Here is an 18,183-nt window from a genome sequence, read left to right as displayed (position 1 = left end):
CCCACGAAGAATATAATTATATAATATACATGTTCTGTTTTTCTTTTGTCTTTTTTTTTTTTTTTTTTTTTTTTTTTTTATACATTTACATATGCATTCCATATATCCGATTTTCGTTATTCAATTTTCTTCCTCTCGCCCGTCTCTTACGTCTAATAATTTCTTAATTTCTTTTCTTTTATTTCATTTTGTTTTATTTTAATTTTTTTTTAATTCATCGTTGTAGTTTCTTTTTTTTCTTTTTTTTTTTTTTTTTTTACTTTTTTTTCTTTCTTTGAGGAAGGTTGGGGGTATAATTTTTTTTTTTACATATCATTATTATGACTCTCGAACAATACGTTTCCTTTATATTCCTTAATCGTCGTCTCAAGGACACATTTTTGCGATAGAATCGATTCTTGTCGATAATCGATTAGGTGTGTGCCATTTGAACGTATTCCCCCTTAATATATATAGTTAGACGCTTGATTTTTTTTTTTTTTTAATATTTGCTTGTCTTCTTACTTCGTCTCCCTTTTACATTTTCATTTTCGGTTTTTATTTGGTTCTTCTTTTTTTTTTGTGGGGGGTATCATTTTTTCAGTTTTTTTTCTTTTTTGTTTTTCTTTTTGTCATTGTTATTTTTATTATTATTCTTCTTCTTTTCATTTTATTATTCGCTCGGGCTTTTTATATTTTTTGCGTGGTTTCCTTTTTTTTTTTCTTTTTTTTTTTTTTTTTATTTTGGTTAACGTCATTTTTACACAAGTCTAGGATCGTTCGTTGATTTTCATACTTTTTTTATCAAATCGAACTTCCATACTTTGTTAGGACCTATTTCGCTGACGTAAAGTGACGTGCCGTTGGGGGATATCCCGATGTCATGTGGATTTTGAAAATTCTAAATAAGGAAAATCATGAGAATATCATATTAACGAGAATTATTGGAAATTTAGCTTTTTTTTTTTTTTTGTTTTTTTTTTGTTTTTTTTTTTTTACATAACATGACATACGGTGGGAATTTACTTACGTCGTATTTAGGGTACCATAGATTGTTGATTCTTCGAGTATATGGATTTATCATGTAGCCTATTGCACTTGAACTGAACACCATCTTATTCACGGCGTAAATCCAGTCACCTGCATTGACGATAATAATAATAATAATAATAAAAATAATAATAATAATAATAATAGTAATAATAATAATAATAATAAGAATAATGATAAATGATACTTACGATAAGAGGCAACAGCGAAAACTCGACCAAAGAATGAGACAGAATACGGTGGTTTAGAGATAATGATTTTCGATCCAAAAGGTCTAACATTTACACAAAGTACTCTTCCATTTTCTCGATCAGCAACGCAGAGATCTCCATTGGATAATATCGTTAATGAATGTGGTATCAGTAGATTTATTCGGTCTAAAAAGAAAATTTTTATTCGTATTATATTAAATCGATTAGAGAGTTACATTATTCGCGATCAAATACGTTAAACATGTAAATTTCGAATTTTGTGATATCGATCAAAGATATATATGAAAGAATGAAAATATTTGAATGTTTGATTCGAAAAAAAATTTTCTTCTTTTTTTTATCAATGAAATAACGTTATTTTCCTTTTTCTTTTTTTTCCCCCTTTTGATAAGATTATCAAGCATACATGTAATTTCAATTTCGACGAATTTTTTGATTATTTGTATCTTTTTCTTTTTTCGTTTTTTTATTTAAATAATATAACATAAATATCATTTTTTAAAACAAATATTTTCAACGACAATGACAACAACAACAACAACAACAACAACAACACAACAACAACAACAACATCAATAACAATAATAATAATAATAATAATAAGGAATATACTAGATATGTTAGTGAAAAAGAAAAAGATGGAAGTGAATTCGTAAAATCAAGGAATATCTTTAAGGGGAAGAGAGGAAGAAGAGGAAAAAAGAAAAATAGAAAAGAAAAGAGAACACACGCGTCGTACATACAAGCACGCGCAAAAAGGAATTAGAATAAAAACACTTTTCTACTCATTCAATCGGTACTTTTATTGATCGATCTATAGGTATTTTGTAAATAAAAAGAAGAAAAAAAAAAAAAAAAAAGAAAAAAAGATTGTAAAAGAAAATAAATAAATAAACAATGAAATGATAACGATCGATTAATTATACACAAGATGGTACATTGTCTCGAAGTATTTGCAAATAAAAAAAAAAAGAAAAAAACATCGTATAAGTAATACAAACGATCATTATTATACAATGAACAATTAATACGACAGATTTCATATACCGAATTTAATATTGTTATTGAAATTTCCGAATTAGTGTATTAAAATTTTTTTTTGTAAAATTAATTAATTTTATTCGTATTATCAACAAATATTTCGTATAAAGTACTGACAAATGTTTCTTTTACAATTGTTCTTTTCTCTTTTTCTTCCCTTTTATTTCTCTTCATTCTTTTTCTCGAGTAAAAATCAACATTCAATTATCTTTCAATTGTCGCTTACGTATCAATAATTACAAATACATACGTATCAATAATATTATTACAAATATCTGTCATTTAATTCGAAATACCGATCAATACGAATATATCGAATAAAAATGACGAGGCAGAGATAGTGATAACGGGCGGGGGGGGGTGGGGGGGGGGGAGAAAGAACGTGAAATGCGAGAGGGGGAAGATTGAAGTCGTAGGGAAGGGGGCGGCGGAGGAGGAGTTATTAGGTACGAAACAAAACAAAAAAAAAAACAAAAAACAAAAAACAAAAAAAAAAAAAAGAAAGAAAAAGAAAACATTCAATGGAGGAACGACACGACGACATTTTAAAATTTACACAAACATATGAATAATTTTTTCAACGTTTAAATGAAACGTTTTACGTAACGACCGACAACGTACGTCCTTCTATGATGTAACGTGGCTTTCCCATTGAATCGAAGAGAACAATCCTACGATTGCAATATCCGTCAGCTACGTAGATCTCGCCTGTCGACGGTGCCACGGCTACCGACGTTGGTTGACAAAAGTGTTCAAAATCGTTTCCTGGCTCGAATCGTTGACCAAGTGACAATCCGAGAGTCCCATTACTGTTGTACTGTTTTTTTGGAAAAAAAAAAAAAAAGAAAACACGAGGGAGAAAAAGTGAAAAGAGAAAAATGTAAAGGATGTACGAGAGGGAGAAAAACGAGAAGAAGAAAAAGAGGAAGAAATAAATAATAACAACAACGACGACGATGACGACAACGACGACGACGACGACGACGACGACGATGACAATAACAACAAGGACAACGAAGGACAATGACGATGACGACGACGATGACGACGACGATGATGACGACGACGACGACGATGACGATGATCAAAATTTTTTATTATTCTTTGTCGTAGAGGTGGGGTGGGGGGTGGTTAGGAGCAGGGGGAATACCCATACGTCATTGTTACATCGTCTCGACAATGCGCGTAAATTATTTCTGTTGTTTTTCTTCTTTTTTTTCTTCCTTTTCTTTTTTTTTTTTAATAATATTAAAAAGAAAAAAAAAGAAAAAAAAGGACATTTAAGAAAAAAATTAACTTCGTTTATCGATATCTCTATTTTTAGTGTGTATAAGCAGATGAATATCTCCAAGGAAATTAATTAATTAAAAATTAAATTAAATTAATGATTAACGACATTACTGATACAACAGGCTAGTAATATATATGTATTAAAAAAAAAAAAAAAAAAAAAAAAAAGTGAAAGAAAAAAAGAAGGAAAAATATTCGTTATTAATTTTACAATTGATTTAATAAGTATAAAAAGAAAAAGAAAAAATAAGAAAGATAACTTTCGATTGCAATAAATCGAACGTATTGGATTCTGAAACGATTGATATTCACTTTCGTGTAACACCCCATCCCCCCTGAATTATCCTAATTCACAAATATATACTTGAATCGTTGAATCATAATTTGTTCTTTTTTCTTTCTTTTTTTCTGTTCTTCTTTATATACATATACATATATATACCAATATAAGAAAAAAAAATATCTGACTTTCAAAACTTGGAAACAACTTGTACTTTTCTTTTCTCTTTTTTTTTTGGTTTTTTTTTTTGTTTTTTTTTATTGGCCTGGGTTACAAATCGTTCGTGGACTGCCGTTTTACCGATTGATTTTTTGATTTGGATTAATTAAAGCAAAATGGATAAATAGAAAGAGAGAGAAAAAGAACGAGAGCGACAGAGAAACAGACAGACAGACAGAGAGAGAGAGAGAGAGAGAGAGAGAGAGAGAGAGAGAGAGAGAGAGAGAGAGAGAGAGAGAAACAGAGCGAAGATGCAAGGGGTTGGAGGGATTTTTTTATGGCGAGGATAGGCAGGTGTTAAGCGTGAAAGGGTGGTGGGGATTGAGATTAAAGATACGATTGGGGATCAGGATAAAGTAAAATAATTAATAATAATAATAATAATTATAATTAATCGTTACCTTAAAAACTTGATGGAGTGCAATATCGGTCAACCACACGTTTCCAAAATTATCAATGTGTATACCGTGTGGCAAATAAAACGTGTGATTTCCCCAACCACGTATAACTTCACCAGTTTTAGGATCCAACGTTAGCACAGTATTTTCTTTAATCGGTCCTTTATATTCTTCTTGATAAACGTTGTCATTGGTGAAGGTACTATTTCGTAATAAAATCATATGATATTACAAATGATTAAACGAGAACGAAATTACGATTTGTTCAACGAATGTTTTTATAAAATCGATGCCATTTTTTCCTTTTTTTTCTTTATTAATTACAATATTCTTTAGTAATTACGATATCTTCTTTATTAATTACTGTATCTCGATTGTAAATGTATAAAGAAAAAAAAAAAAAAAAAAAAAGAAAAAAAAGAAAAATTAACTATGAATCGATATACGCAATCCTTTTATATATAATACGACACAAAATCCATTGTCGTAGTATCAACATAATATCGTAATCTTATTATCATTAATAACAATAGTTTATATTCAATATAATCAATATATAACTTTTTTTTTTTTTTTTTCATATGAAAGATATAGACAAAATTTATTCTAATTTTATAGACTTTTTTATTCTAATTTTATACACTTTAATATTATACAATTTCGTTTTATTATCATTGGATATATAAAATCATAAATGCATGAATAACAACTTTCTCATTTATATTTCATGCGTTAAATTTTAATATTGTATTATTAAAAAATTAGATATAAATACTTCCATATGTTAAATCTTGAACGAACGATAGGATTATTTCACGAAAAAGGAAAATAAAAAAAGAAAAGGACAAAAGAAAAAAAAAGAAAAAGAGTGATAAGAAATTCTTATTCGCATTATCTATTCGAATAAATCCATTGTAAAATTCTATATAACAAAATACAGAAATTTTAAATATACGAACAATACTTTCTCGTTATTTTTCATGCGCTAAACTTTAAAATCGTATTGTTAGAAAATTATATGTTAATATCTTGAACGAACGAAGATTATTTCACGGTAAAAAAAAAAGAAAAAAGAAAAAGAAAAAAATAAAAAAACAAAATGAGAAAATAAAAACATATATAAGAATGTTAAGAAATACTTACCCGTATTCCCACAATCGATCGGCTCGATGGAAGACGACTGGATATCCCAAAGGATCCACCGAGACACCAGAAATCTGGCCAAGATTTTCTGGTCCTAGCCAATCAGGATTCTCCACTGGTTTCAACAATTTCGCTTCCATTCCGACAGTTATCAGTGTCTATTAGTTGGGAAACAGAAAAAAAAAAGGGGAAAAAAAAATCAAACGACGATGAGAGATCGATCGAATGAGTAAAATAAATGAGCAAATAAAAATAAGTAAAACAAAAATAAGAATAAAAAGCAAAAATAAATGAAGATATATAAAACTCACCGTATAAATGTCAGACAGGTCATCGTTGTAGGATCGATCCCTTTCGAAAATCTTTGGCCCATTGAGATCTGACGTGACGTCATCGATAAAAAATAAACCAAGTAAAATTAAAAGAACTTGCCCGATGACGTTCCACGACATTGAAACTCTTTGAGATCTTCTCCCTTGTGGTGATACGTGACCGATCAACTGGCTCACTCCAAACTATCTTCTCCTCGTCGAACTTAAATCGATAATTCTCTCTCTCTCTTCCTCTCTCTCTCTCTCTCTCTCTCTTTCTCTCTTTATCTCTCTCTCTCTCTCTCACTCTTACGCGCGAGCGCGAACAAACACGCACATACGCATTAAGAGGATAAAATCCGGCACGACGACGTTGAAACGAACAATAATAATAATAATAATAATAGACGATAAAAATATCGACGAATATTAAACGATATCGGATAATTAAAAATATTTAAATCAAATTGAAAATGATTATTATTACACTTAATCACAAAAAAGATTACTTACGATTATCGTACCGGAAATGTATCAATACGACGGAAGATTTATGACGAACGAAATAAAACTTTAACGATAATGGAAACAGTAAGGAGATAGAATTTTATAGGATATAATAAATATAACAAGAGAAATAAAAATATATTAAAGAGATTACGAGGAGGAACGATATAAGAGATAAACGAACGGATAAAAATTATAAAGGAATTATTCGTAGATTGAATAATATTCTCTTTAGAATTATTAGAAAGGAATGGATTTCGGAGTCAGGAAGTAAATCAAAAATGCGGAAAATAATTTAGAAAGAGAACGAAAGAAAGAAATAGGTAGAGAAAAAGAAAAAAATAGGTGGGGCTAATGTAAAAAAGTGAATTTTTGTCTGACAGCTGGCGAACGTGTTGTTCTATCAACCGTTCTAAGCCAACTGCACTTGGTCCAGGATCCACTGGCAGGACCTGCTCCGTCATATCTCTCCGGGCCAACTGGGCCAATCGATATGCGCGCGCAACTATAATGGCGCATCACAAATCCCGGCCAAATTACGTATATATGTTGTCGTCGGATGGGTTTAGTAAGATCATATAGATATTGTTGTTTATATTTCCTGGACGAAATCCTCTTGACCTTAAGAAACTCAGACGCCTTTGGCGTAGTAGACTTACCCCTGTATATTATATTTCTCCTTGGCTTTGGAATAAAATACATTTCATTGATCCTCTGCAATATCTCTCATCTTGATTATTATATTTAACCTTTAAAATCTACGTCTCTGTCGATGTTTTATCAACGAAAGGAATGTTGTCTCGTTTGTATAGTTTTAAAAATATTTTTGTTTTTTCTTCATTCTTTTTTCCTTTATTTATTTATTTTTTTTTTCTTCTTCTTCTTCTTCTTTTTTTCTTTCGTTCGATACGCACATTCATTCGTACTAAACAAACGTGACCTATTGAAAATTTTATTTCAATTAAACAAAAGACAGATTAAAAATTCATACGAAATTGAATATTTTAGAATCTTGATATGTTCGAATTTTTTTTTCTTTTGTTTTTTTTTTTTTTTCTTTTTTTTTTGCTTTCATTCGATATGCCACAGTATAACGTTTGAAAGTTTTTGTATTTGAAAATATTGCGTTAGATAAATGGTGTTTTAGATGAAGCTTGATAAATTTTACCACCACGATCTCTTTTAAAAGGAAAATTTTCATCCGCACGCACATGCACGCACGCACACAAAAGGAAACGGAAAAAAAAACACAAAATACATTCAATCACAATTTTATTTGTATTATTGTAGAATAAAATCATTAATATAACATAAGTTTGTGAAAATAAATAATAATCTTTCGTTCTATCATTTATATATATATATATATATTTTTTTTTATTATTATAACATCTTCATGATATCGATATACATAGATAAATTACAATTTTTATTAATTTTTTTCTTTCTTATATCTTTTCTTTCTTCTGCTTTTTTTTTTTTTTTTTTTTTTTTTTTATTTCTTTTGTTTGGAATTAAATGTAACGTTACAGAGTAATATCACAAAAATTTCACCTGCTTTACCCTTCTTATTTACTTTCTCTAATTATTAAGCCCTTTTATATGTGTGTGTGTGTGTGTGTGTGTATATATATATGTGTATCTATTATTTCTATTATAATAATTCATAAGAGATTGTGATAAAGTAAAGCAAGCAAGTTCGAAGTGTTTGATTTTTATATTTGATTTCAACAAGATTAAATATTAATTATTACGATATATACGGCAAGAGAGTGGCAGTGATATATAAATATTTTCTTCGTAAATGTGAAATATAATTATATTTGAAATAATTCGATTAGCTCGTAAATTTTCACGCGGGTTATTTTTTTTTTTTTTTTTTCTTTTTTCTTTTTTCCTTCGTCCTAACTTTACTATCATCATCAAATTTGGAAGACTTAAAGAAACTTTATATAGTGCGAGATATTGAAAAATATTTCCTTTCATTTTTTTATTCTTTCTTCTTCTTCGAAAAATTCGATGTGTTTGCGAAATCAAATTAATAAATCATTAATATTCCATAGGAATTTTATTATTATTATTATTATTATTATTAGTATTATTAATATTATTAGTATTATTAGTATTATTTTTTTGTTCTTTTTTCCTTTCTTCCTTTTCTCATATTCTTCCTTCTATGTAATGAATATAGTACCTGTTATTACTACTGATTAGAAATATCATGGCAGTAGTGAAGAATAATCGCGTGCCTTATAATTTATAACAATTTAGGTGTCATAATATAATAAATATACGTTGTAAAGAGACAATGGGGTCAAATGTAACACCTCAAACGTGTTCTCTCTCGATGTTTAGATTAAAACATTATTAATTAATTAATATACCAATTGATAGTCTCTAGAATATTATCAATCGGTTTATATATATATAACAACATGGGTGCCGCATGAATAACTCGTGAAAAAACTAATATATATATATATATATATATATATTAGTCAATACTAATTTATGGTCATCTTATGCCGATGCTATATAAAAAAACGATTCAAAAGATGTCTAAAATTTCATTTGATTTCATTTGATTTGATTTCAATCGATTTCTTCGTATTAAAAGTATCATTGAGAATTGCAAGAGAATTTAGATTAAAAATTTTGTAGGATGTCACTCATGATGAAAGGGTAAAGGGATATGGGATAGGGGCGATAGAGATGAGGAGAGAACGGGAGAAGGAGGTGGAAGGATTGGAGGGGGAATGATGAGGGGAAAGATGAAGGGTAGGAGAATGAAATATTTGATTTGACGTAGTATAGACGTAAACAGGACTAGATAGATATTTTACATATGCATCTGTGTATGTATGTATGTATATACGTATGTACGTATGTACGTATGCATCTACGCGTTGTCCCGGTTACTTATCGATTTCCAGAGTCAGCGAGGTTTCCGGCTGAGTCCAAATATAACCTGTGCGCGTCATACTGCAATGTGCATCGTAATATCTCCCAGGAGAACGGCAATAGGACCATCTTGGACAACGGCAACGAAATTTACTATGAAACTCTTCCTTGCATACCTCGTTCCACCAACAGGTTCTCTAAATTATATAACGACAAAAGTAGATACGATTTCGATCAGATTTATTAATTCTTTTCTTTTTCTTTTTTTTTTTTTTTTTGGATATTATATTTATCAGATTTATTTATTTATTTATTTATTTATTTTTTATATTATATTTAATTTCTAAATTATATTTTTTATTTTATATTATATTTTCCAATTTGTTTACATTGAGTTAGTCGTCGTTCTTTTTTTTCTTTCCCCTCCCTCCCGCCATCCCTCTCTCTCTCTCTCTCTCTCTCTCTCTGTCTTTTTCTTTTTTCTCTTCCCCCACCCCCTCCCCTCGTCCTTCTTATCGTAGCCGTCATCGTCATTTTTCCACATCGCGATCACTCGCAAATATATTCTTATTTTGTTCTTTTTTTGTTTTTAAAATAGAGGTAAGATTCTTCTTCGATTTGAAAAAAAAAGAAAGAAAGAAAAAGAAAAGAGAATAGAGAAGAAAAGGAAGAAGATAAAATGTTTCTTTTCTTTTTCTCTCTCTCTCTCTTTCTCTCTCTTTTTAAATCATTTTTCTTATCAAACTTAGCCTACCTCTGCTAAATATCCTCTGACACTCTGATCGCTATAATTTCTCTTTGCTATAATGTGTCTCGCATTGACGTAATAAACGCCAATTAAAAGAATTAATATAGCCGACATTAAGAATCCTGTTTTGTCCTGTTAACATTAGAATGTTTTGTTAAAATTAAAAGAAGAAAAAAAAAGAGAAAAAAAAAAAATATATATATATATATATATTATTTATGCATGTGTCATGATTGATTATAAACAATTGTACATATACATATATATATACATATATATATATACATACATAGAAAGAGTCGAAAGTATCGAGTAGAAGTCTCGTGCGATGTGACACTAAAGCAACAGCTGTTAGCAACAGTTTAGTTTATGTTCTGATCGATGATAAAACGCGAAGGAACAAACACGTTATATTATTCAAATATATTGATTAAGAATTCGATAAGGGTTATCGTGTGACATCGCAACAAGATATATCAAATCTTATCGATACTATTTCGTGTTACTTCGAGGGAACGTGAATTAAAATGAAAAAAAAAAACGAACTTACTTTGCCCGGCATCTTCGGTCTCTCTTTTAACTTCCTTTTTTGTTTCTTTTCTTTTCTTTTTTCTTTTTCTTTTTCTTTTCCTTTTTCTTTTTCTTTTTTTTTTCTCCTTTATCACAAACGTATCACGAAACCAACGAGACAATTTAATACGAACGTTAAATATAATTAAATTTACATTAACGTATTTTTAACACTTTTCAGATCAAATGCATTTCTTCGGAATGGTTGCGACCAAGAAGCATGATACCTTGCACGATGCAAGTCGTTATGGGTGGGTGGGGGACGGTGGGACGGTGGGGACGGTGGGGCCGAGAACGGAAGACAGAGGACAGAGAGGGTTGGTGGGGAGGTGGGTAAAATGCGTCCCGGGCATGCGTGCATCTTACACGATATAAACGGACCTATCCTCCTTTGCATCCTTTTAAGGGGGTAGGTCAGTCAGTTTTCCACATTTCCTTTGGATACTCGAAATCGATTAATTATATATTAATTAGAATCGTTAGAAGAATTATTTATTATTAACTTTATATACTCTACGTTATACATGAACGTCATCTTTTTTTTCTATTTTTTTTTTTTCTTTCTCTTTAAATATAAATAATTCGTACTATTTTGTTTATTTATTTTCTTCGATTTATTGAAACTTTTAATAATATAACAATACTTGTCACAAATTTTATGCGTTTAATGTGACGACGAATGGTACAACGAAGAGATTTGAATATTTCGCGGGTTTCAATGTACAATCTCGATCTCAATCTCGATCTCGAACGAATTGACCAATCGAATCGCATACATCTAAGTTCCAATAGGAGTTCTTTCCTCTTGTATTTCGTAGCCGACATTTTTAGTGTTTATTCGCTTATGTCTTTCTAATAAAGAATTTTCATTTTATTCGATAAATATGGCGTATCGTGCATTGCTACGAAGATGCACCAAGGAATTAAATATCAATGGGAATGAACGGTGAGTTGATAATGCATTATTAGTTTTGTCTTATGTATTAATTGTAATCTATGACATCTTCGGATGAACATAACCTCATACCTTTTATATAACCCTATGAAATTTTTAATTTTCTTCATTATCGTATGTTAATTATTATTTCTTTTTTTTAACGTTTGCAGCTTTATAAAATTATTCTCTACGAGTTCCATTAAATTAGAAAAAAAAGAAGAAACAAATGAAAAATCTTCGATTGATATAAGGTTAAATACAGAAAATCCGCCCTTACCTTCTTATGACAAATCTGCTAAAGCAATTATTACAGTGCCAGTTGTAGAAGACGTTGGTGCAGTATCAGGAGTACCAGAAGAACATATTAAAACTCGTATGGTACGAATATATCAACCTCCTAAGAATTCTATGCAATCTGGCACCAATAACATTCATTATTGGCAAATTGATTTTGATACCCGTGAACGTTGGGAGAATCCATTGATAGGATGGACCTCGACGTAAGTAATCGTACAATTAATTTCATTGTCTTAAAGTAATTATTTTTAATATAGAATGTATTATTATTAATGCCATAATGATTATAATAATATTTCGATTAAGGGGTGATCCATTGTCAAATGTAAAAGTTGATTTCTCAAGTAAAGAGGCAGCTATATTGCATTGCGAAAAAATGGGTTGGAAGTATTACATTCAAAAGCCAAATCAGGTTGGCCCAAAGCCTCGTTCTTACGGATCGAATTTTGCATGGAACAAACGCACTCGGGTTTCTACTAAATGATGCAAAGTGATAAACAATAGAGGTACTATCGTTAGTCATTGAAATATGTAAATAATAATAGTAATAATAATAATAATAATAATAATAATAATAATAATAATAATAATATAATTCTATGTATAAAGATGCTATAATTCGGTTGAATAAACTGATAAAACGCATTACTTTTCACTACTATCAGCATCAGAAAAAACAAAATGAGAAAAGAAATGACATATGAGAAGTGCACAATCCATAATAAAATCTCCTGCGTTATCTAGCAATAAATTTCAATATTTTATTATTTAGAAATAATTATATATATATATATATATATATATATATATATATAACATCTTTATAATATAATAATAATAATATCATAATATTGATAAAACAAAGCAAAAACATTTCTATATGATAAAATCTAAATAATCTCTTATCGATTATTTCTTCTTTCAAATACGTTATTTAAATTATTGCTAATATATAATAAAATATTTGATACTAAATAACTATATATATATATATATATATATATATATATGTATACTCCGCACATATGTTATTACTGATAACTATGTGATGTCATCTTTAAACTGAAAATTCGTGTGTGTGTATGTATATATATATATATGTATATATATATATATAACAATTAACAATGATCGTGGGAAAATAGCAAAACGCTATATCCGGGATAAACAACGCGCGCTACAAACCTAACGCGCAAGAGAAAAAGAGAAAGAGAGAGAGAGAGAGAGAGAGAGAGAGAATGTATATATGTTTGTGTGTGTGTGTTTGTGTATGAGTGAATGTGAGAGAAACAGCGATAAAGAAAAAGAAGGAATGTTAAAATGAATATTTTGTTAATAATCAAGGAAAAAGAGAGAGAGAGAGAGAGAAGAGAGAAGAAAAACATAATTGAAAATATTATTACAATGATGTCAGGAGGAAGATACGGCCCTATCTTCGTAAACTTCATTTGAACTTTAATATCAATTATCTCAAGCAACGAATACAGTAACAAAAACGTTTAGGGAACATTTAGGGAGACAGTTTTATTCGAAGGCTAAACGAACGGCATTTTTCATTTCCTTTTCTTCCTTTTTTTTTTTTCTCTTTTTTCTTTTTGTCGTTTCTCTGTTTTAACTCCCCTATTACGTACATGTGTATGCATATGTATATGTATATGTATTTACATGGGGGGGGGGGGGTGGGAGCGACGATACGCGCGCATTGCTCGTTCCGTTTGTTTTTTGTCTCTTTTTTTCTTTTTTTTTTTTTTTTTTTCTTTTTTCTTTTCATTTTTAATCTTTATCTTTATTTTCATTTTCAATTTCTTCATTATTTTCACTTTCATTTTCATTTCGTTTTCGTTCGTTCGCTTCACGTCGTTTCCTTTTCTTATTTCATATGTTTATTGTTTATTTATTTATTTTTTTTTTTTTTTCTTTTTTTCTTTTTTTTTCTTTCCTTTTTCTTTTCTCTCTTTTATAATGTAATGTATCATTAATGTAATCGCGACGAAGAATTCATTTCGATTAGCACATAATACAATACGTATTATCTCACAATCTCGTTAGATTTATTCTTTTCTTTTCGCATTTATAAGGCGAGTACATTTTTAACTTTCTACGAATTATTTTGTATATTTATAACTTACGATTCCTTTTTTCCTTCTCTTCTTCTTCTCCTCCTCCTTCGCCTCCTCCTCCTTCGCCTCCTCCTCCGTCTCCTTTATCTTTTTGTTCGCTTGTTTATTTATTTACATGTAATGTCTCTTTTTTTTTTTCGTTCGATTTATTTCCTTTTTTTTTTTTTGTACACTTTATGTACTTCAAAATTTATTATACTTTACGAACATGATCTAAGATTTTTTTTTTGTTATTAAGATGATTTTGTTGTCATTTGTTGTTGTTGTTGTTGTCTTTTTGTTTTTTTTTTGTTTCTTTTTTAATTAGAAACTCTCGACGAATAAACGGATATTAATCGGTTTAATTATTAATTATTATTTTATATGTTCCGTTATTATTCAATTTCGTTAACAATTTACTTTTCTACATACATACATATGTGAACGGGATTAAATTCGCCCTTGTTACCTTCTTCTATTTCTTTTTTCTTTTGCATTTTCTATTGCACTTTCTTTTCTCTTATTCATACATACATACATACATACATACATACATACATACATACATACATACATACATACATACATGCGTACATGCGTACATACATACATATATCATATAAGATTTTTTTGAAGGCCAACAAGTGCGAATGAAATTTGAATGCTCATACGAGAGAATAATAATTATTACAATAATAATAACAATAATAATAATAATAATAATAATAATAATAATAATAATAATAATAATAATAATAATAATAATTTTTATTCTTCTAATTGCATTATGGTTTTCGAACAAATTTAATGTTAAATCGATGGGGGATCGCATTTTTAACTTTTTATTCTCCGAACGTTCTTGTTTCGATCGAACACGTGCATGTCTTTCTCCATGTGTATATGTGTGTGTGTATGTGTGTGTGTGTTTGTATGTATGTTTATACGTTCATATGTTTATATGTGTGATGATAATTAACGCTTCGATTAGAATCGCTTAAATTAAATTCTCATATATAATCGTTATTATGCGAAGACATTAATTAACATCTGCGCTCCTTAATTATTCACGTTTTGTTCTTTTTTTTTCCTTTTTTCTTTTTTTTATTTATTTATTTATTTATTTATTTATTTATTCGTTACGATAGGCCTTTTAGTTGACGATCACATTGTGCGGGATGATCGAAGATACGATTATCCTCCGATCAACGACGACGAGTCATATATTATTTCTTTTTTCTTTCTTTCTTTCTTTTTTGTTTTTTTGTCTTTATTTTTTTTTTTTTTTTTTTTTTATATACATATATATATACGTACAGAGCAGTCCATAAGATTACTAGACGGTTTTTTGGAAATTAATTATCATATTGATTTTTTTTTTTTTTTTTTTTTTTTTTCGAAACATCGCACATTTTTTTCTCTCTCTACTTTTCTTCATCGAATTGTAAAACTACAAGCCTTAGCTCGTACGTTTCAATAAGAATGAAAATGGAAAAAGAATTATCACGAAATTATCTCAAAAAAGTATAATTGATTTTTAAAATCATCTAAGAACTTTCGGTCCACCTATGAAATTATTGATCCGTCCTGTGTATATATAATTTATCTTTTTTCTCTTTTTTTCTTTTTTTCTTTTCTTTTTTTTTTCTTTTTTTCGTATTTTACAAAAGAAAAAAAAACCCTCGAAAAATTGAGCACCCGCGCCATTTCTCTTATCGATCTCACATTCTTCATTGTTCTTTCTCTTTTTAATTAATTAATTAATTAATTAATTAATTAATTAATTAATTAATTAATTAATTAATTGTTTATTCAACCCGCACAATGGTCGTTAATTTATATTTCTACTTTATACCTCTCGTGGTGGATAATTAATATTGTCAATGATATTATTAATCCGTTTAAGTTCTTCCTTTTTATTTCCTTTTTTGTTTCTTTTTTCTTTTTTTGTTTTTCATTCTTTCTTTCTTTCTTTCTTTCTTTCTTTCTTTCTTTCTTTATTTATTTTTAATCATAAATGCCCAAGCGAATTTGCAAGAAAGTAAGCCGTCTCGTCGCCATATTTGCTTTCGTGGCGAGAAAATTTTTAATATAATTGCAATATAAGTCGAATAAATGTATATATGAATATATATATGTATACGTGTAAATGTATATATACATATATATAAATATTATCTCAATGAGATGACGTCACCGATGCAGTAAGAAGATCGTAAGAATAAAGCGACGAAATTTTTTATTTTTTTTTTATTCTTTCTCTTTTTTTTGTTTGGTTTTCAACGACGCTTTTTTTCCTTTCTTTTTTTTGTTTTTTTTTTTTTTTTTTTTTTTGTTTTCTTTACTTCCTCATCGTCGTCGCCATTTTTGAAATGTTTTCGATGAAAGAGAAAATAAACATATAAATATTATATGTAAATAAATAAGTAAACAAAGAAAGAAGAAATATATATATATATATATGTCGTAGACGAGATGACGTATAATATTATAATAAAAAGGAGGGAGGGGGTTGAAAGCTTGTATATTTTTTTTATAATTTTTTTTTCTCCTTCTTTCTTTTCTCCTTCTTCTTCTTCGCATTTCTTTTTGTTGTTGCTTCGCGTAAGTTTTCATATCGATCGAAATAACGCAAATCGAATATTAATATCGATGAAAATTTTCGACAGGTCTAATCCGTACTATTAAATATTTTCGCATATCTTATCAAATCGTCGGCCATTGTTTTACTATTATTTTCTTTTTCCCCCATCCTTCCTTCTTTATTTGTCTCGTTCCCCTCGTGTTTTTCTTTTATTTATTTCTTTCTTTCTTTATTTATTTATTTATTTATTTATTTATTTATTTATTTATATTTTTTTTTTCGTACAAACAACGAACGAACTCGAACAATTGTTCTCTTTATCTTCTTTTTTTTTTTATTTTATTTTCTTCGACTCGTTTTGCTTATTTGTTTTTCTTTTTCTTTTTTTTTTTCTTTTTCTTTTTTTTTTTTTGTTCTTCATTGATATGCTATGTCTTATGCGTTCTATGAAATATTTTCACGATCCTCCATGTCATCTACTTTTTTTAATATAATATGTATTATTTATACATGTATATATACACACACACATATATGTATATACATACATACATACATACATACATACATACGTAGATACGTACATACATACATGCATACATACATACATATATATATATATATATATATATATATATATATAATCACGACAGTCTCACTCTACATTTCTAAACTCGTTTGAAGCTCATTTTCTATCTCGTCTCTCGCTTGAGAAATCATTGTATTGTCCATTATTAAGTACTATCAAAAAATAGTTTGGAAAATACAACGCCCTTAACCCTTTCGCTGCGGAGTAGAAGATCCGCACGGATAAGACGATACGCGAATCGTTCCTAATACTTTCCGTGCGTATTTAATTCGTCAATTGATCAATATTCGTTAATTGATAATTTTTTTTTTATCTTTTAATCTCTGCAGAGGAAGCGTTTACAGTTAACGCGTCGAAGACAAACGAATTAATGGCCATTATTTTGCAGTTATTAATAGCAAAAGATGGCAAACAAATGCACAGCGCTTATAGGCGCTGTTCGCTCAAGAAAAACGTCTATAGTTGAGACGCTGCTCGCTCAGGGGAAGCGTCTATAGTTGAGCGCCTAAAGGCGCTTTTAGCAGCGAAAGTTTTAAGGACGAACTTTCGACACGTAAATACATACATACATACATACATATGTAAAACGTTAATTCATCAATACGTTCGTTCGTCTCATAATTTCTTTGTGAAAATTTGCAAATTCTTTCTTTTTTCTTTTTCCATTTTTTCTTTTTTTTTTTTTCGATTGATCCGTACAATTTCTCACCCATGTGTTTTAATATATACATAAATACATACATATATACATATATATATATATATGTATATATGTATATATGTATATATATATATATATTCATTAGAAAGTATCGATCTCAAGCGAGAGTAGATTAATAATCGATAGGTCGAAGGAATAATTGATTTGGAATTAATTTGTCCTACACGAGTGGTCCTATTAATTAATTAAATAATAACAGTAATGTCAATAATAACAGTAATAATAATAATAATAACAATAATAATAATAATAATAATAATAATAATAATAATAATAATAATAATAATCATCGTCATCATCATCATCATCA

At 28.7% G+C, this 18,183-nt stretch overlaps 3 protein-coding genes across 3 annotated transcripts; 1 reads left to right on the top strand and 2 right to left on the bottom strand.

Annotated features, from left to right (window-relative positions):
• Positions 1 to 262: 262 nt before the first annotated feature.
• Positions 263 to 6,865, bottom strand: LOC118451579 (peptidyl-alpha-hydroxyglycine alpha-amidating lyase 2-like). Its single transcript, XM_085654970.1, has 8 exons — positions 6,437 to 6,865; positions 5,924 to 6,231; positions 5,613 to 5,770; positions 4,473 to 4,671; positions 2,904 to 3,099; positions 1,221 to 1,406; positions 1,010 to 1,119; positions 263 to 880 (listed from the first exon to the last, which is right to left on the bottom strand). Exons 2-8 carry the CDS (start codon positions 6,062 to 6,064, stop codon positions 770 to 772), a joined length of 1,101 nt encoding a protein of 366 aa, XP_085511096.1. The 5' UTR covers positions 6,065 to 6,231; positions 6,437 to 6,865; the 3' UTR covers positions 263 to 769.
• A 2,043-nt stretch (positions 6,866 to 8,908) lies between these two features.
• Positions 8,909 to 10,867, bottom strand: LOC118451592 (uncharacterized). The gene is made up of 3 exons (XM_035888318.2): positions 10,630 to 10,867; positions 10,086 to 10,211; positions 8,909 to 9,528 (listed from the first exon to the last, which is right to left on the bottom strand). Exons 1-3 carry the CDS (start codon positions 10,639 to 10,641, stop codon positions 9,346 to 9,348), a joined length of 321 nt encoding a protein of 106 aa, XP_035744211.1. The 5' UTR covers positions 10,642 to 10,867; the 3' UTR covers positions 8,909 to 9,345.
• Positions 10,868 to 11,434: 567 nt separating this feature from the next.
• On the top strand, positions 11,435 to 12,514 carry ND-18 (NADH:ubiquinone oxidoreductase subunit 18). Its single transcript, XM_035888304.2, has 3 exons — positions 11,435 to 11,595; positions 11,757 to 12,086; positions 12,190 to 12,514. The coding sequence occupies exons 1-3, from the start codon at positions 11,534 to 11,536 to the stop codon at positions 12,365 to 12,367; spliced, it is 570 nt and encodes a 189-aa protein (XP_035744197.1). The 5' UTR covers positions 11,435 to 11,533; the 3' UTR covers positions 12,368 to 12,514.
• The last annotated feature ends 5,669 nt before the right edge of the window (positions 12,515 to 18,183 follow it).

This window comes from Vespa mandarinia, chromosome 2, assembly GCF_050613455.1.
Source record: "Vespa mandarinia isolate Hongniang chromosome 2, ASM5061345v1, whole genome shotgun sequence".
Lineage (NCBI taxonomy): Eukaryota > Metazoa > Arthropoda > Insecta > Hymenoptera > Vespidae > Vespa > Vespa mandarinia.
This window is presented reverse-complemented; position numbering and strand designations above follow the sequence as displayed.

Bases quoted from the DNA above. Each gene is read 5' to 3' on its own strand.
- LOC118451579 (XM_085654970.1), bottom strand. From the start codon at position 6,064: ATGTCGTGGAACGTCATCGGGCAAGTTCTTTTAATTTTACTTGGTTTA. The intron at 5,771-5,923 runs GTGAGTTTTATA...CCCAACTAATAG, and splicing joins ACCTGTCTGACATTTATACG to ACACTGATAACTGTCGGAAT. The intron at 3,100-4,472 runs GTAACGATTAAT...CCAAAAAAACAG, and splicing joins CACTCCATCAAGTTTTTAAG to TACAACAGTAATGGGACTCT.
- LOC118451592 (XM_035888318.2), bottom strand. The intron at 9,529-10,085 runs GTAGGCTAAGTT...TATATAATTTAG, and splicing joins TCAGAGGATATTTAGCAGAG to AGAACCTGTTGGTGGAACGA.
- ND-18 (XM_035888304.2), top strand. From the start codon at position 11,534: ATGGCGTATCGTGCATTGCTACGAAGATGCACCAAGGAATTAAATATC. The intron at 11,596-11,756 runs GTGAGTTGATAA...TAACGTTTGCAG, and splicing joins AATATCAATGGGAATGAACG to CTTTATAAAATTATTCTCTA. The intron at 12,087-12,189 runs GTAAGTAATCGT...ATTTCGATTAAG, and splicing joins TTGATAGGATGGACCTCGAC to GGGTGATCCATTGTCAAATG.